This window comes from Cricetulus griseus, chromosome 10, assembly GCF_003668045.3.
Source record: "Cricetulus griseus strain 17A/GY chromosome 10, alternate assembly CriGri-PICRH-1.0, whole genome shotgun sequence".
Lineage (NCBI taxonomy): Eukaryota > Metazoa > Chordata > Mammalia > Rodentia > Cricetidae > Cricetulus > Cricetulus griseus.
In genome coordinates, this window is record NC_048603.1 from 12,527,620 (window position 1) to 12,548,197 (window position 20,578).

Sequence of the window (20,578 nt, forward strand, 5' to 3'; positions counted from 1 at the left end):
CCAGCTCCTTAGAATCTCAGCTCAAGAAAAGAAACCACTTGACCCAGTCCTCCACCCATAGGCTCAGTCACCTAGGCAACCCTTCCCGGACCTGTTACTCACGAACTCTTTACCCTGCCAAACATCCTGTCTTTGTGGCTTCCTAATATCCTGCCTACACTAACACCTGGTGCACAAACAACCCATTCTACCCCTCCCCATATCCTGCTCTGCCGATTATATAAACTAGCCTGAGAAAAATAAAGTTTGCCACTTGATCAGAATCCTGTCTTGTGGTCGTTCTTTCTGCATCTCTTGTCCCCATTCCCTATCCCTGACTCTCTTGCCCCAGGTTGATATCCTGTGGGTTGGGACACACTGGGATGACTGTTGACATTTCCCTCTTCTCTAGCTGAGCAGTTCTGTCATTGACGGAAGGACTTTGTCCAAGAATGGAGCAGGGAGACTACTTCAATAAATAGCAGTTCCAGCCTTGGACTGATGTTTGTACTGTGTTCAATGAAAAAAACAGACAATCTCTTGCTGATTTTGGTAATTTTGTCATATTTTTGTTGTTGCTGGATGAATAGCTGAATGCAAACCTGACCAATTTTGCTGGCTAGGTTTTTGTCAATTTCACACAAGTTAGAGTCATTTTAGAATAGGGAACTCAATTAAGAAAATGTCCCCACTCAACTGGCCTGTGGCCAATTTTCTTGGTTGATGATTGATATAGGAGGGCACAGCTCACTGTAGGTGGTGTAAGGCCTGGGTTGGTGGTCCTGGGTGCTATATAAAAATAGGCTGAGCAAGACACAAGAGCAAGCCAATAAGCAGCACCCCTCTACAGTCTCTGATCAGCTCCTGCCTCCAGGTTCCTCCCCTGACTTTGCTCAGTGAATGGAGTGGTGACCTGAGAGTTGTAAGTTGAAACAAATCCTTTCCCCTCCAAATGTTTGGTCAGGGTGTTTACCATAGCAATAAAAACCTTAACCATGACACCAATATACAACTCTTTCTAGTGTGTATCCAGAAAAAAAAATATTTTCTAACTTCATGCCAGAAACATGCTATAAACAACAATATTAATGAAAATCAAAACGTAGTCATCTAATTTTGATTATAGGAGGCAATTTATTATGATGACCATGGGTTAAGAGCTGAGAGACATGGATATGAACTGAATTATTCTTCCACTACAGGAGCCATGCAATCTTAAGCAAGTCTGTTGACTTTGTTGAGTCTGGATCGAAACAACAGGGATATTAAATATTAACTTCCTCTCAGGTCACTGTAAGCTATAAATGAACCAAAAGATTTGACTCAGTGGATATTTATCGAGATAGCAGATAGCAAATACTCTTTGATGACACCAAAGTCCATGATCAGGGTACAGAGTTTTGCCCACCATTCAGCTATAACCTCAAATTTTTTGACCTGAAAACCTTGAAAGTAGCTAGAGACCTCCTCTATAAATTATTTTCTAAGTCCATGTGTCACAAATAAAAGAAATCAATAAACCTAATTTGTTAATTCACATCCAGCCATTAAGTAAAATAGTTCACCTATAATTAAGCTCATTTTTGATTCTAAGCAAAGTTTCAAAACAAGAAAAATAACCTTTGACTATAACTAATTGAAGTTTGAATAATTATTTTGGTTTACAAATAACTTTAGATATTTTATCATTTCCCTTTCCAAAAAATATAAAATTGTTATTTTTAAATTCCACCTATGTAAAATTAATTATGATATACTTAGAATACTAGTAATCGGGCATTTACTGAATTAGGCTTATTTTCTTCCCTTTATTATGCTGTGAAATTGCAAATGCATGTCATCTGAACTTTCTGCCTCACTCTGGAACAGTGGAGTCTGCTTTTTTCAGAGCCCTTAGCTATGCTAAGAGAAATAACCCATTCTGATAAGACACAGCATTTCATTTGTTCCTTTTGAGACCAGACCCTTACTGGTAAATAGTTTCGTGCACACTGAAGCCAAGTGAGGACAAAATAAAATGCCAGATCTTAGTCTACTCTGATGGACTTCATCGACTGAGGCCAGTGAAGGCCTCTCCAAATCTCAGGCGGAAAACTTTTAGGGTCTACTTAGAATTAAGAAATACCATGACACTAGAAAGAGGAACCTGAGAGCGAAAGCAGCGGGGTCGAAGATGGAGATGAGGAGAGGAGATGAGAAGATCCTGTGGATTGTGAAAGGGAGAAGATGTCTGGGGGTTGTGAAAGGGCACAAGAGGAGAAGGCTGATAAGAAGACAACGGTAGGAAGATCAACCCAAATATGAAATGTGAAATATTCCACAAAGAAACTTTACACCCTGCACACTGGTTTTTACAAAATTAAAAGAGAATATAAAGAGACCCGGGCTAAACACAAAAACTCACAGTTGGCCTTTTGTAGCCATCTTTAAGAATTCCATTACTCATTACCAAATTTAAATAATTTATGAGAGAGTATTTACACGCTTTAGTAAGATATGAGAGGCTCTAATGGATAAGCTTTCATTATCCATATCCCAGGTGTGAAGTGGCAAGCTAGCATCCCAAGTGTTGCTATAGAAACAAGATCTGAGAACAGTGGCAGCAGGACCACAGCTATGAGACTCTGAAGCAGGCAGGTACAGAAGAAACATAACAAGCAGGGTATAATGTAGGGCCTTACTTCAAATACCAGCACCTTGTCGGGTAATAGAGAGGCCTCAGCTAAATAATACTTTGAAATGGCCTGAGAACCCCTCTGGCCCAGCACATTCAAGCACACGGCAGACACAGCAGCACCATGTTGGGATTCTGCAAGGTTCACGACTTTGAACCTGTTAACCTTTTATCAGGAAAGAGGAGTTCTAGGGTGGAACACCAGGCACGCCGGTTGGCATCAGAGCAGTGGCCTCTTCACAGAACTCCTCGTCTTTAATTTTCACTGGTATCTTAGATATTATATTAGAGTGAAATTTTAAATTTTATGTTTTTTAAAGACAGGATTCCACTGTGTAGCCCTGGCTATCTTGGAACTCACTCTGTAGAATTATGTTTTAAATGCACACATTTGCACATAATAGTAACTGCCTTAAAAACTTCCAAACCTACAATACTGTGAATTTTATAAAACTTTCAAAAAGCAGTGTAGAAGAATAGAATACAAATATTGGTATTCTTAACATATAATATCTGGGGGAAGGCCAGGGCCATTGCCGATGGTGCCTTCCCAGGGCTGCCGGTCATGGCTCTATAAGAAATGAGGCCGAACAAGCCAGTAAGTAGAGCTTCTCCTTGGTCTCTGCATTACCTCCTGCCTCCAGGATCCTGCCCTGCTTGAGTTCCTGCCCTGGTTTCCTTTTGGTGAAGTATAAGCTCAATAAACCCTTTTTTCCCCAACTTGCTTTTGGCCATGCTGTTTTATTGCAGTAACAAAAACCCCAACTAAGACAGATGCTAAAAAGTCACTTTCAAAACCTTTCCCAAGACATGCTTATATTATTTTAGTTTGCTTTCAATATACACATCCAAGCTCACTCGCAAAACTATGACAAATTAAAACAGAATATCCTATTGGTTGCTTATTAGGACCACATCAAATGTCCAGAGCTGGAGGAACTACAAAGACAAGTGTGTTGTTGCCTATTCTGAAAAGTACATATTTTAGAAGAAAAGACAAGAAACAGGAGCTCTACTGCATGCACAACAAGACACACGTCACCGTCAGGTGCCCAGGGCACGACTGGTTAGAGGGGCCATGCGTTCTCATGTGTTATTTTCAGCATTCTTTCTGTTTGTATTTCTTACTTTTTGTGTGACAGTTTTATACATCTATACAATACATTTTAGCCATCATCACCCCACCCTCCTGCTGAATCCCCCTCCCAAGAAGCCCCTCCTACTTTCATATCTTCTATAGTGTGTGACCCAGTGAGTTTAATTATTTCTTGCCAGATAGTGGGTGGAAGGTTATTAAACAGAGCAAGGGTAACTCATCAGAGACTGTCCCTCAAGACAATGACACCCCTTCTCCCACAACCTAACTGCTAACAGTCCTTAGAGAAGACTAAGTCTCATGGGCACCATACCCGTCCATGACACAAGTTCAGAAGCCCAGTCTTGTGCATGGATATTTTCATGCTTGCAGTACTGATGCACCAACACGTCATCTTATTAGATTGCATGAAACGAGACTGTCCTATTTCGTTGTACTTATTCTTTACTTTTAATAAAAGTCCTGATTACATTAAGCAAGTTTTCTCTTCTTCCTGTGGTCCACATAAGTCATTCCCTAAAAGAAAGTCTAAATGTTGGCAAACCATCAATTCCGATGGGCTAACAAAAGCAAACGTGAAAGCGTAAACTGTTATTCTTATTTTTTCTGGAGGTGAAAGAGAACCGCTGCCCCCTGTATTCTTGGAGAACACAGGAACAAACTGTGCCTTTAACAATTGGAGCTAGCTACTGCCCAGAGGCTGACCCTTTTACCTGCGGGTAGCCAGATACAATTTTATTTAAAATTCTTTCTTTTGTTAGTCTTTAGGAACATTATATTTACTGAAAAATAAGAAAGTGCGTCTTGGATGGTATTTTCTACTGGGCTGCAAAAGTATAAGCTGCGGGTTTCAGTCATTCCAAACAACTCCTTCCAAACAAACTATGCTTTCAAAACTTCCTGCCACTAAATGTGACAATACGGCCAAGGCAGAAATGTGTAATGGAAGGGAAAAGAACCCTGGCCTGAATGTCAGCAGGGAACTCAGGTGAAGAGAATCAACCACACTTGTGTGCGATTTTACAGCTATAAAAGATGCTACTGAAAGCGAACTCTCAGAATATTTTCTAAGGGTTTGAGAGGATGGTAGGGAAAACAGGAAGAAGGAGAAATAAAAATGTAACAAAAACAACCAAAATGCTCAAAAACGACATAGCTTCAGTTAGTGGCGTTGGGTTCATTGCGACACTGTCATGAGACAGACTTGCATCCTGCATGCAACCTGGTACATGGAGACCAGAAACGGGCCTTGGATTTCCTGAACCAGAGAGGCTGTGAGCTCTGAGGATGCTGGGAACCAAACTCAGGCCTTCAAGAGCAGTGCATGCTCTCGGCCCTAGAGCCGTGTCTCCAGTTCCTCAAGGGTTAATTTAAATGCTTATTCGATAATTTCCAGAGATTTGTTGTGGTCTGAACTGAGTTGCTTTCCAGATTTGCACATGGAGGTCAGTGTCTCAGAATGTGACTGTGTTAGAGGACAGGGACTTTAAGATAAAATGAAGTCATTTGGCTGAGCCCTAATCCATTTGGAGTGCAGTCCTTACAAAGACAAGCCTTCAGGACACGGCACAAAGAGAAGAGGTGGGGGCAGACCCAAAGAAAGCCAACATGGGCACCTCAAGGAGGGGCCTCAGAAGGAACTAGGACTTTTAACTTTAGCTTTGGATTTCTAGCATCCAAAACCCAGGCAAATACATGTCCAGAGTTTCAGCTACTCAATCTATGGTGTTTATTTATAATATAATAAATTTATAAATTATAAATGTAATAATTTATAATTATTAACAAATTAATACAACATGTTACGGAAAAGGGAAAATTAGAGCTATTTTTCAAAAGGAAATCAATAATTAATTACATATTAGATACAAAATATCCGACATTTCATTAAAATTATTTACTGTGGATATTTTATATGTATCCCTACGGAATGAAAATACAACCAGAAGTTGTTTTTATCAACTAAAACATCAAGGACAGAAATTTGCTAGCTCAGCTTTATGGTGTCTGTGTCTATAAGTGTGTGTGTGTGTGTGTGTGTGTGTGTGTGTGTGTGTGTACAGTTTACATACATGGCTAAATTATGTGTAAACAAACATTTTTAGCTAGCTATACCAGCACATAGATATTTGAAATAAAATGGAACCCTTCTAGGAAAGCAAGATGATAATTTGAGCAGACTGGAAAAACACAAAAACAAATATGTTTTTAGGCTTCTAAAAACAACTATAACTCTTTCATTTTTCTCCTTTCTGACTTTTATGATTGCTCCAAAGATAATTTTATCTATCTGTACTAGACTTTAGAAGGCCACAAATAAAACCTGAACTCCAAGGGCTGGTTGAAAACAGCAATTCTTTTCCTTCCTCTGTCTTCATCATCATCACCACCCCTGATAGTCTCATACTGCACAGACTAGATGAGGCTGACCATCACGGTCCCATCTTAAGGGTTCTGTGCACACAGACTTAATTTGGAAATCAATTCTGTTCAGTATAATAGGAAACTCCCCTGAGGCTGTGGAATGGTAGAGAGAGACTTTATAGTTTACTTCTGGAGTTCCGTTGAACACTCCTCTGCAACCTACATTAAATCATAATTGACTGATGAAAATCTGCTGAGAAGTGTTTTTCCCCAAACTGTCCATGGATCTGTATTTCTGTGTGCTGCTCTGAACGTGGCTGCTGCCGGAGGTACTGATGGTTCGCACTTGTCATCCCTCCTTCCACTTACTTCAAAGGTAATAGGAAAAACAACACAAATACATTAAGACCACATTTAGTTAGCTGAAAATACTAGTCTGATGGATGTTGCAGATAAATGGGGACACTTCTGTCATAAAGATTATTAACAAAAAAAAACTAAAAAAGGAAAAAATAAGACAAAAAGCTTTTCAAAATATGATTTAATCCTTTGTCTTCTCCATACATGACTGTGCTTTAAGCCATTTTTTCAACGTTGACAATGGGACTGAAGGCTTTCTTTATTGGGGCTTGATCAGATGGCTACTTAGATATTTTATATTTCCAGAACAGTACTGAATACTGCTGCCATTGTATTACTTATGAGTTCAACAATCTAGCCTGTAAAATTTCGTCATAAAAAAGCTTTCTTCATAAATATACATGTAATGGACTAACCACAGAGTAGAGTGGTTAGTAGAGTGGTTAGCAATCTCTACTGGGCACACGGTCCCTGCTGAAGCGTTCTCTGCTTGGCAATCATGGCAGCATCCATGACTCCGTCTTTCTCAGATGCTAGCTGGCTGGCCTGGCAGAAGTAGTGTTATCTTTTGTGCTTCCCCATGGTCCCAAAGCAGTTCTACTGGTTTCTGGAAGTATGTTGGGATTTTGTTACAAGATCTGTTCAATGCAGGGTTTTATGGAAATGAACACAATAACAGAAAAAAAATTGACACAGGCAAATAGAAGTTTTCAGAAATTGAGGTGTGGCCTTTTGTGGGGCCTCGGGCTGGATTAAGGCCAATAGGAATTGTAAAAATGTGAACCCTGCTTCTGCTTAGGAACCAATAGACTGTTTACTGAAAGGGAAGGAAGCTCATTACTTCCTGTGGGATCCTGAGGACACCATGATGCCTGTCTCCCTGACTGGAAAACTGGCATGGCACATGAGAAGAGGGTTCACAGCTCTCTCTCCAACAGACGTAGAGCCTGGTTCAGACTCAGCGCACTGCTCACTGTATGACATCACAGACTCACTGCACTGCTCACTGTATGACATCACAGACAGCGCACTGCTCACTGTATGACATCACACTCATTGCACTGCTTGCTGTATGACATCACAGACGGCGCACTGCTCACTGTATGACATCACACTCATTGCACTGCTTGCTGTATGACATCACAGACTCACTGCCCTGCTCACTGTATGACATCACAGACTCACTGCCCTGCTCGCTGTATGACATCACAGACTCACTGCCCTGCTCGCTGTATGACATCACAGACTCAGCGCACTGCTCACTGTATGACATCACAGACTCACTGTACTGCTTGCTTATGACATCACAGACTGCACTACTCGCTGTATGACATCACAGACAGCACACTGCTTACTGTATGACATCACACTCACTGCAATACTCACTGTATGACATCACAGACAGTGCACTGCTCACTGTATGACATCACAGACAGTGCACTGCTCGCTGTATGACATCACAGACTCAGCGTACTGCTTGCTTTGACATCACAGACAGCGCACTGCTTGCTTATGACATCACAGACTGCACTACTCACTGTATGACATCACAGACTCAGCGCACTGCTCACTGTATGACATCACAGATTCACTGCACTGCTCGCTGTATGACATCACAGACTCACTGCACTGCTCACTGTATGACATCACAGACTGCACTACTCGCTGTATGACATCACAGATTGCACTGCTCACTGTATGACATCACAGACTCACTGCACTGCTCGCTGTATGACATCACAGACTCACTGCCCTGCTTGATATGTAACATCAGCAATTCCAACCTTCTACTTGAGAAGAAAATTTGCCCAGCATTTCACTTCAGTCAATGCTCTAAAGCAAATACATAAATTCACTGTCCTATTTCTAAGTCATATCTAAAATTTATGCATTTTATACATCTTAGTAGTGTGTATAAGACTATTTAATCTGTATTTTAATTTTGCCTTATATAAGTTTGATCTATCAGCTTTCAGATTTATTTATGATCCTCACAATTAAGAAGTATTTGAAAATGTGTACTGTTAATAATAGGGACATTACATGGACAGTACAATTTCTTATTTCAGTAATTTTGTTTATAAATATTAATCACATGTTATAGTTGTTTCTATAATTTGCACATCATTTTCAAGGTTCATACATTATCACCCTTTATATTAATGGCAGGAATGCAGAAAGAAGCCCTTTCCTGTCTTTTACAGCATCGCTTCTGCTCGTAGAAAACTAATTCATTGAATCCAAGAATAGCCTTTTAGACTATAAGTTAAATGAATTGTAGGTTTTTGATCTATATTTGAAATTATCACAACAATTCATGAGTTATATTGCCTTTTAATTGTGTGTACTCAAATCAGAAAATTACAATGTAGGTGCTATAATAGAATATAACATCATGATGATTTTTGGAGAAATTTTTCCATAAAATGTCCTTTAAAAAAAAACATTAAAAAAGAAATGAGGTTCATTTCACATTCTGTGCTAAATGAGTTGTATGCTATTATTTGTAAAAATCATAAAAGTATTTTTCGTTGAATTGTTTTGAAAATGACCCAAGATGCTAAATATAGCTAATTCAAAAATAAACATTATATGTTTAAATATTACATAATTCTTCATGGTATTTGATATTTAATTATGAATGATTATATTAATCATTATGGAAATCACAGGTCAACTTATCATTCATTAGTGCTGCTAAGTTTCATAGACAAGTTACATGTCTCTGAGCCAATGAAGAGAACATTGATTTTGAAGAACAATAAGCTAATCAATAGATCGCTGCCAGGAACGGAAGGGATGAATCACATTTAAAGATGGGAGGAGCTTCAAAGCATGGAAAGCGTCCTATTCTCCTTTGGGGGAAACCTTGACAAGGGCTCCAATTAACTCCATTAACTAGAAAGCACACATTCCCTACAGTCTTATTAAAAACACCCCCACCCCGCTTCCAGTTTCTGAGGACACACAGAATGTTTCTAGAAAGCCTGTTGCTTAGCAAGATGCTTCTGAAGGGAATCACTGAGGAGGGCGTGTTAGTTTTGTGAGTGTGTTCAGAGAGATTTAGAATTATCCACACAGAAGACTTGAGAAATCCCGAGAGGGCAGTCGAGGTAGACTGACGAGATTTAAAAACTAGTCTCATATTTAATACGACTCCACACGCATCTTCATAATACCATCATTGACACTCCAGGATTATAGCTAAAAGTGCAGCATTGCTTTATATGCCTGAAGCTTTGGGTTTCATGTCAGTTATCTCAAACCTGAAAAACTGGGTTAGCTCTACGTCATTTTCCATGACTGAGTAGATGAGATGCCCTCATGGGCCTAACCTCCCTATGCTGTCTAATACAGCTCGCTGAACCTTTCTATACCACAACAGTGCATAACCCAATTTCGATTTTATCCATTATAACCTCATCTTTCTATATTTCATAATAGTAGATAAACTAATTTTTTTTATATTTTAGAACAGTAAATTATTTACCCTTTCTTTATTTCTAGCAGTACATATCCCTGCTTTCTATATTTTGCGACAGGTGGCTACCAACGTTTCTATTATTTTATAACAGTCAAAAATCTAACTTTATATATTTTATAACAATTGATTACTAACTTTCAATAATTTACAGCAGTTCCTTTATTAGATTAATTTTTGGGGGTATCTGGACATAACATATTAAAATACATAATTCAATAGTAGTATTTTTAATGGCACTTAAAGAAAATGAAAATAGATAAGACTGGAGGTGTGTCTCTTGTTAAAAAGAAGACATGATTCTTAAAATTTTGATCTAAGAAGCTATTAATATGGAAACTAAAAGAACTTAATCTTGACAGGAAAAAAACATACTTCGTAATCTTTCTTTGACCTTTAAAAGAGAAAGGCTAACTTAGAGATGACCGGGGGAGGGGGGGGCAGGACGCCAAGGTTAACCTGGAGATGACTAGGGCACAGGGCACCAAGGTTAACCTGGAGATGACTAGGGCACAGGGCACCAAGCAAGGACAGCTCCACAGTAGGAAACAAGTGCACTTGTACCTTTGTGAATGGATTATAGTTCGGAGTGAGCTGAGTACCAAGTCCTAGCAGCAGAAAAGGGAATGCTGTGATTTTTATTATGCGCTTGTAGATTGGCCAACTCCATACGAGTTTTACAGAAGATAGGATGACTCACTCTCAGAACAAAGAATCCAAGTTTTCATCTTAATCACCTCTGCCTTCTAGCCAACTACTTCCACCACAAAAACTAAATTTCAGAATCACTTGCCACTGGAGCAACAGTTTTCAAACTTTAGTCTGTGTCAGAATTATCTGATGGAGATGTCACAGGTGTGAAGAAGGCAGAGCCAGTAGCCCTGAGATGCCCCAGGTGCTGTGGATGTCGGTGCTCTGGGAGTACACTTTGAAAACTGACATTACCTCGCTCAGTGTCGTAAGCTCTTTATTAGTACTCCAGCTTTTTCCAAACCTACAATGTTTAGTGTCAGAGTTTATTAAAATATGGGGCTTTAAACATTCATTTACCAAAGAGTGGTGAGGACTTCAAACTAATATTTTGGGAAGCAAAAATTCTTAGCCACACCTATAGTAAGCATCTCTTTGCTCCAAGGCCCTGAAATACACTTCTCAGGAGTTTCAAATAAGACCCATTGTTACTGCTTCTAGAGGACTTATTTGTTTATTTACTTACTGTTTATGGCTTTGAAACAAGATCTCACTGTGTAGTCTTGGCTGACCCGGATGTCACTTTGTAGACCAGGCTGGCCATGAACTCACATAGATATGCCTGTCTTTGCTTCCCCAGTGCTGGGATTAGGACTTACTTTTATTATATGAGTGATGCAGCTCATCCAACCAACCAGGCTTCTGCCTTTTTTTTTTTTTTTTTTTTTTTTTTTTTGCCTTTGCTTCTTTGCTTGCTTCCTTGATTTATTTGTTTATGTATAAATGGCGCTAATGATTGTCTCCAGGGCAAACTACATTCTAGGCAAGTGTTTTACCAATCAGCCAAGTCCCAATCCCACCCATGTGCCTGTCTTGCTCATCCCAAGCTACCTTTACCTTACTTCATCCTGGCTTTGGTTTTTCATGACAATCTTTTCTAAAATGATGATAATATTGATAATATAATGTGTAATAATTATAGTAGATAGGATACTCATTTTATACAATAATATGATTCTAAAATGCCTTTAAAAACATAAAGGGTATGAAGGGAAAGATAAATCATACTCTTAATTTTCTTCCTGGATAGACCTCTTATCTCAACTTATACCCAGAAGATAATTTAAAAATATACTTGCTAAAATACCTTTTGAACCTCCTAAGCATATGTTTGCTCCAATAACTCAGTAGTAAAGCAGAATTAATTAAAATACCAAAGAAGTTAACACATAAAATAGAAAAAGATGTATTTAAAAAAAAAAACACCTAAACATTTTTTGAAGGGATACAAATTTTATAAAATAAAAAAATCTAAAAGCTTTGGTCCTTAGATCTTTAACTTTATCTGTTACACAATTATGTGATCCTTAGCATGTTTTATATAATAATGTGTTTCCAATGAGGAGAAGTATACCCCTAAGAGCTGGCACACAAACACATTATACATCTTAGCATTTAGTATCACTGGGCCGTTACATTTTATGTTTGTGTCAGATTCATCTATATCTAGTTGTTTAAAAGAATGTAGCAGCTTTGTATGATTGACTATTTTACAACTTTTAAAAAGAAAATTGTCTTGCCTTCGAATGGTAATCTTGCTCCAGTCTGGGATCTGATCCGGCTACCTGTTTGTATTTGTTAATTTTCATTTGTCGATTTCTCTCCTCTATATCCATAGCACCTATCAAGTAGAGAAAAACCCATGAAGTTAATGTTCGGTTCTTACTTCTGAATCCTAATTAGGATGTACAAAAGAAGAAATGTAAGGCTGATACACTATTTTCACTCAAAGTAGCAGATACAAATTAAATGTATTGTCTTTGTTTTAAGTTAAACTATGCATTTTGGTAAACAAAAGCAAGATTATTAAACATAATAATTTCAATCTGAATAAAATATACTTGCATTAAAAGAGACAACTAGATACAAAAAAAAAACCACACCTGCACATCTGTGTCCAGAAGAATATTATTTCATAGTATACAAATTTGGCACAAGAACTTTGGCTCTTAATTCCACGTACATCTAACTGGTTTGTAACTGCTTTCTACCAGTTTTCAAAAATGCAATTTAAAATTGCACTTTTAAACTACTGACATAAAATTAGGCGTTGTGTTAAAGCAAGTTCTCCTAGAATACATTATAAATCCAGCTATCAGGAACCCTTGAATTCGAAATTTCTATAAAAATAAGAAATAAGTTTAAGGAATACACTTTTGATGACATCATGTTGGCAAATATACAAAATACTACCGAAATTAACTAAAACTAGAATATTAAAAATGAAAAAATGAATGATGAGCCTATTATAAGAGGAGATCAGTGTCCTCAGTAATTGTTACTAACTCAAAATAAATCAATTTTAGACAGGTTTTTAAACTCTGATTAGAATTAAAAACTAAATTCATTTAACTAAGCCTAACAAATATGAAAGGAACATACTAAAAGTATACGATTCCCATAAAGAGAATTTAAAAAAATATATACATTGAAAAACACAAAGGAGGAAAATGAACTTAATGGACTCAGCTGGTGGCTACAGTAACACACTGTCATGTAAATTTGTAAGCCCCATGCATGTAGACAGGAACATAAACACACAGATACATACATACCCTTTGCTCAAGATCATAACTTTACAACTGAAGTAAAGATATCTAGACAAAAATGGACCCGTCAAAACAAGCATCTAATACTTACCTGATCTCAAAAAAAATAGTAATATAAATGGAATAGAAAATGTAGCAGTTACAGAACCCTCTCCTCAGCTACTGTGTTTTAATTCATTGTAAAATACTACTTCTGCTCTGCAAAAATTTTATTATATAACAGACAAGTCTTGCTACTAACAAATGTTAAGTGTAGGTTGATTAAATACGATAAGAGGGAATGCAATTTTCCAGGAAGATTAACAAAGTCTTGGGTGAAAGTATGCATAAAGAATTAAATTATATGGCCTCTAAATATGTCATCCAACTGTTGTTTCGTTATGAGACAGGTTTAGTTTGACCTTAAATTTCTGTCTCAGACTCCCAAGTGATGTGATTTCTTCTGTTTTTATGCCATCAACTGCAATCAATTATTCAGTAAGGAGCCAACCAACTATTAAGAGAGGCATATTCTAATAACAGTATAACTGTGACTGCATATTAAAGATTGCAGAATAGGCTGAATGATATGTGAATACCTGTGACATGAAATATAGCCACGTGTAACACCTGTTAGTCCATTCAACAACATCCGTAAAATTGTTCGTAGCTCATAGAACTAATAAAAACTAGTCCTGGATGGAACTAGTATGTGTGATGAAAAGAAAAGATGTTTGTTAAATACTGTTGGGGAAGAATCTTTGTAAAAGTTTCATGTTTCTATCACAATAGAATAGAATGTCAAACGCAAATAATACCAATTGACAATGAAATTTAAGCACATGGAGACATAGATATAAAATATACACACATAAACATAGGCATTTTCTAATACTTAGGTTTTGGTATGGGAAACTTCTATGACAGCTACAGAGTTCTTTCTGAATACCAGGAAGTAATGTGTCAACAGGGAGGAACGCCAAACTTTTCATTTTAAAGGCCCAACAATAACATACATTGTAGGTGTGTGTGTGTGTGTGTGTGTGCACGTGCGCGCGCGCGCGCGCGTGTGTACCTGCGCGTGTCTGTACACTTGGTCCTGTGGTGGAGTGCTCATGTCTGTGAGTGCATGAATGTGTGTGCATGTCTAGATCACAGGACCAGATCTGCAGACACTGTGCACCCCACCCTTTTGAGACAGCGTCTCTCATTAGCTGCCAGGCCAGTGAACCCCGGGGATCTGCCTGTCTCTGACTGCTCAGTGACAGGGATATGGGCACAGGGCACCATTTCTGGTTTTTGTTCTTTTAACCTGAGTGACACGGATGGAACTCAGACCTTATGCCCTCAGAGCAAGCAGTTTACTGAATGAGTTATTGCTGCAGTCCCAAACTGCAGTCTTTTGATTGTGTGCAAACTGTAACATGGCTGCAAAGTCTGCCACAGCCTGATGAAAGCAGCCATAGGCAATTTTTACACAAATGACCATGGCTGTGTTCTTGTAACAAACGCATAGTGAACAACATATTAAATGTGGGGAAAATGGAAGCATTTCCTCTAAAATCAAGAAAGAAGAAGGTTCGCTCTCATTCTCAAATAAACTTCAATGAAACTTTAGCCAGAACAATTAGGCAAGAAAAATAAAGACAGAAGAACACAGAGAAAAGAGGAAGCCAGCCATCCATATTTCCAGATGGTATGATACTGCCTGTGGGAAAAAAAAAACTCAAGACTCCATCAGGACTCTTACAACTGATAAACAAAGCCAGCAAATCAACAAGAAACAAAATCAACATAAAAATTAATAAGTTTTCTAATAAACAGTTACATTAGCAATGGCATCAAGAGATGAGAATATTAAGGAAATAAAAAATATGTTAATGTGGAAAAACTTCCCATGTTTATGTATTGGGAGAATTAGTACTATTAAAATGGATATAGCACCAAAAAAAGAGAGAGAAAAATCTGCAAATTCAATGCAATCCCAAATAAAATACCAATGGGATCCGTCACAGAATCAGCAAGCAAGCAAGCAAGTAAGCAACCTAACTAACAAAAAAACCAAATTCACAGGAAACCTCAAAATCCACCAAAGCAATCACGAGTAAGAAAACCAAGGGTGAATGCATGGCGATATCTGATCTCAAAATGCACTCATGGGTACAGAGACAGCACAGCTACCTGATAAAGACAGACACGAAGCCCATGACATAGAAAACTCAGAACTAAATCAATGCAGTAGCAGCTGTTTCTTGACCAGATCTCCAGGGTACACACCAGACAAACAAACAGCGCTGAGCAAACGGGACATTCACACGGAGATTGGAACTAAACCCATACCTCTCATATTTTATAAATACCAGCTGAAAATGCATCCCATGGACCTTTATGAAAGACTTGAAACCCGAGAGTTGAAAAAAAAAAAAAAAACCCTCAAGAGAACTCGTCAAGATTATAGCAGGGATTTCCTGAATAGGACTCCAATATCCTAGGGAACAAAAGCAAGAATTTGGATTGGATTATTTATATATTTACAATCAACAGAATGGACAGACAACTTAAATAACGGGAAAGGTGTCTTTGCCTTATCTAACAGCTTTAACATATGGAGATCAATAAACTTCTTTAAAGATTTATCCCTAATCATGTGCACATCTTTTTGAATGTGAGCATCGGACCCCCTGGAGCTGGAGTTACAACTGGTTGTGGGTTTTAAAAGTGGATCCCGGTTAACCCCTGGGCCATGTCTCAAGCTCCCTGATATACTTTTAACTTCAAAGAAGAGTCATCCAACAAATATGGGGAAATGATTTGAAAAAAACATTTCAAAAAAGAAGGACAAATGAAAAATCAAAATGTAAGTGGCTAGGAGGGCCTAGGCCCTGCCCCAAATGATGTGACAGATTTTGATGATCCCCATGGAGGGCATCACCTTCCCTGGGGAATGGATGGGGGGTAAATTAGGGGGTAGGTTGGGGGGCATGGGAGAATGGGAGGGAGAGAGGCATTGATATATAAAATAAGATTGTTTCTAAATTAAATACGTTTTAAAAAATGTAAGTGTCTAATAAATGAATGAAAAATGCTTACACTTTAGCCACCAGAGAAATGCAAAACATAACAGCGAGAATGGCTGTTACTTTTTTTTTTAAGGAGGGGTGTAAAAAATGCCGGTGAAAACACAGGGAGAAAGGAATCCTAATATGCTACTGGTGGGAAAGTGTGGTAACACTGCCACTATGGGGAACAGTGTACAAGTTTCTTTAACAAACAAAACAACAGAAGCCTCAAGAGAACTAGGAAGGATCGAGTTACACTACCAGAGGACATTCAGTTGAAGGAACTGAGGTTCATACGTAAGGTTCGTTAGTCAAGTTGGGGAATTAAGCTGGGCACCTTGTCAACAAGTGAAAAATAAATAAAAACACATGGCACAAATACATAATAGCATATGTTCAGCTAAAGAAAAATGAAATCATGTCATTTGTAGACACATGATTTCTTTCATAAGGGAAGCTTAAAGAAAAAACAAAAAATAATGTGTGTGTGTGTGTGTGTGTGTGTGTGTGTGTGTGTGTGTGTGTGTGTGTGACCCGAAAGGAGAGGTCCTATAGGGGAAGCAGAAAGTAATTACAGGGAGTGGGAAGAGAAAGGACAGTCAAAGCGGGCAGATGGGAATAAAGACATGATGAAAACCCAGCCAGCACTCAACGTATGGGGCAAAATGCACTACTCTGGAAAACTAACAACATTTAAGTCTTTGAAAACCTTTCATTTATAAAACAAGTATGGTACAAGATTTAGGTCTTGACATATTGGTTTAATTTTATGTGCAGAAGGGTCTTTCTCATTAGTAATGATGAAAAAATTGTATAGGATCTGAGTTGGGAAGAAAGCACAAGTGGTTAAATGCTTGACTTGCAAGCAAGGGGACTTGAGTTCAAAGCGCAGAATTCAGCTCATAAAGAAATCCACTCGTGGGGATCACACTGACAATTCCAGTGTTGGGGAAAGCAAAGAAAGGTGACTGACTACCTTGGACTCAATGGCCATCCAACTTAATTTAGTAAGTTCCAGGCCAATGAGAAACTGTGTCCAAAAAAAAAAAAAAAAAAAAAAAAAAAAAAGGTGAATGAAGCCTGAGGAGCATCATTTATTCTGGTCTCTACACAGATGCACACACATATGTGTGAATACACATATATACACACAAAATCTATGATTAGAGTTATGTACCATCATTTATATTTAACAGACCTCTACAAGCCTTAAGAATAATACTAATCTACATTCGCTGTATTTAACACTATCATCTAAATTTCCAATCTCAAGACCAGCTCGTCTCTCCAAACAACCACCACTTACTTATAGCATGTATCCAAGTGTAAAATCCCTTATTTATGGCCTTAAACAATAAATCTCAATGGATCTCACTAGTTAACATATTTGAGTAAATAAAGCCCCAACCAGTAACTTGGAAGTCTTCTAGGAGAATAAACTGAGGGACAGATGGACACTATACCATAACTGATAATGCCTCTTAGAGAGGAAGACCCACTGACAAAGAATTCCCCACTGTTAGGTTTCAAACTCTGAACAAAGTGGCTAAGGTATCTAACGTATCAAAGTGGACCCGGCTGACAGGTTCTCCCAGCATGCCCGTTACAGGGCCCTCCTGACTGGCAGGCATTCTCTACCTCCTACTCCAGACAAACCACTGGGCCGCCCGCCATTCCCCCAGCTGCCCTTCCTTACATAAGCCAACCATTTGGTTACCTGGACTCTACTCTCTTCGGGGTCTCGTGGCTGCCGCACCTGGTTCCTTTCTCCGCTCTCTTCACATGGATCAGGGTCATGCCTGCTGTCCCCACTGTCCCAGATGTCCCTGTCTCTGCCGATTCTCCAGCCTATCTATAATAAACTTTCTCCCCACCATACCTAGTCATGTCCTCCCCTTCATTTTCATTTCTTTTTTTTTCTTTTCATTTACCCACCAGCAAATAAATTTGTCTTTGCTGGACTTTTGCCCAATTAAAGGAAAATAACCCAGAAACAATATTTTTGTTTCATCCACGTTTAACTTTTTTTTCCTTCCGCTTCCTGGAATGAAAAATCAATTTATAGGATTCAAGGCAAACGGAAAGGGAATTGACTGGACAAAGAATGGACCTTCGAGTTCTATGAGGAAATATAGGTCAACGGATAAACTGGTAACAGTTTTTGTCCTGTTTTGTTAGAGAGGCTCATAACACTGCTCATAACACATAGTGTGAACTCACAATCTCCCTGCTTCAGCCTCCATGTGCCTTCAGGTCCATCTCTGCTCATTTTACAAAAAGAAAACAGTGACACAGTAAATTTCTGTTTCTGCAGGTAACTAACACAGCACAGGCAAGCGCTTGGTCACATCAAGTCTTAGACTTGTTAGGGATGCTAGTGTTGCTAGTGTTGCCCTGCATTATATGTAACAAATGCAAACAACCAACCAAATAGTTTCCCCAAATTAATTATTGTGATATGATTATTGTTCATGTCGGTTCCTTTATATTTTTTCATTTCAGCATTTTAAGACTTTTATGAGCCTCTAGTTATAAAATAAAATTTTATTAGCCACGATTTTAAATCATAATTTAAATCAATAGTGATATTATCTCAAACAAAAGACATGAAAAAGAAGATAAATATGAGGCTTTGAATTGAGAAAACTTGAAGAGAAAAGAAGATGTTTGCTACTTAAACTAAGGACACATTGCTAAATTAAATGATAGGAAATCCTAAATCTGATGCTTCCAGAGCAATAATAATTTGTTTCCAAATACACATGCTGACCTCCTAAAAAGTAATCATGTATTTGGATCATGAGCTGAAGAAAGAATTGGAGAGAAGAGGTTTAGGGGGAGTAGGTACTCGTTTTGATTTACAGCATACACACACATTAAAAAAACTAAAATTTATATATTTTATTCATGGTGTCTAAATAAACATTTCACAAAATGGCATTCCAATTTAGGCTTGTCCTTAGTTGTAAAGTTACAATGGCAAAAGGAGATATTTAGATACATGGATTTTCAATTGTAGCACTGCCTGGCCATCAAGTTGTGCGGTCTTTCCCCAAGCTTCTAGTTGGTCAAAGATATAAGAGCTACAAAGAATGTCATGCCATCTAATCCTATTTCAGACACTGAAGGAATGACCCTCAAATAGGAAAAATCTAAAAAATGGGTAATAATAATGAAGAATAAAACCTAGTTGAGGTCACCCATAAGAGAAATAAATTGGAGGACTAGACGACTAGGTGTGGCATTTAACTTCATCCGGATTGAATTTAACCTTCTGGTAGTTCCCATATGAATACAAGTGACACCGAGGAACCACAATAAGCCTTGAAATAGACTGGGCTGATCTTCACTTATAATCTCCAAATTCTTGTCTTGTTCTCATCTCAACCTTCTAGTGTCTCTCTCCATTTCCTCGTCGGCATGTTGGACTCATTTTCCGCTTTTCAACGTGTCACAGATATTTTGGAAAGTCAAGGGTGTGTTGTCGGGGGAGGAGCTACTAATTATTTCATTCTTTATTCCTCAAACAGCTTGGGTACTTTTTCTGGTCAAAACGTTGTACAGGAGAGACCCGTGGGTTGTAGTTACTGTCCTATACTCAATGTCTAGACGGAGGTCTGCTGAAGGGATGTTTTGTAAACATTCACTGGCAAAATGGATTGCAGGACATGAAATCTAACAGCCCTAGGTTAAGAACTTTATGAGGAATTTCTCCTTTATATAGACCAATTATTTGGTATCGTAAATTTAATATGCCATTGTGATAACTAGAGAATAATAACTTTAATGCAAAACAATGAAGCATGCTGGTCATATGGCTACTTTAGAAGGAACTTTTAAGACTTTCTTACTTTTTTAATTGTTGTGTTAGTAGACATTATGATTATTAAGACATTTAATCTAGAGTTGATTACTAACTGTAAAAGTGTGTGGTTTTGATCTATAATAATATTAAGAGGAAGCCTTAAATAGTTGAGGGACTCATGGTTTTATTAATAATATATTTTGGGCATCTGTTAGAATTTTATGACAAAAATCTCCAATGTTTTGATTATTGTCCATTGGTTACGTAGTTAGATATAAAAAACCAGGACCCACACACTGCTAAACATTCAGTTATGCTAAGACCCAGATTTCTGTAATCATTACAACAACTCTCGTCTCCTAAATGAGAAAATGAGTTGTCCTAGTTTTTTGCTTATTTTCCTTTTCCATGGTAGGGTTTTGTTTTGTTTTATTGGGAATTATTTGCTTACTTTTGAAATGGAAAGCATTCCATCTTAGGCA

General features: G+C 38.0%; 1 protein-coding gene across 24 annotated transcripts in view; it reads right to left on the bottom strand.

Moving 5' to 3' along the window:
* Positions 1-20,578, bottom strand: part of LOC100752044 (regulating synaptic membrane exocytosis protein 2) — a 390,889-nt gene that overhangs the window by 90,844 nt on the left and 279,467 nt on the right. For 16 of the 24 annotated variants that reach the window (XM_035449593.1, XM_035449578.1, XM_035449596.1 and 13 more), the window contains one exon: positions 12,225-12,325. The exons of the other annotated variants lie outside the window; for them this stretch is intronic. In XM_035449593.1, the coding sequence (XP_035305484.1) occupies positions 12,225-12,325 (101 nt within the window). The remainder of the gene's footprint in view (positions 1-12,224; positions 12,326-20,578) is intronic. 24 annotated transcript variants of the gene reach the window in all.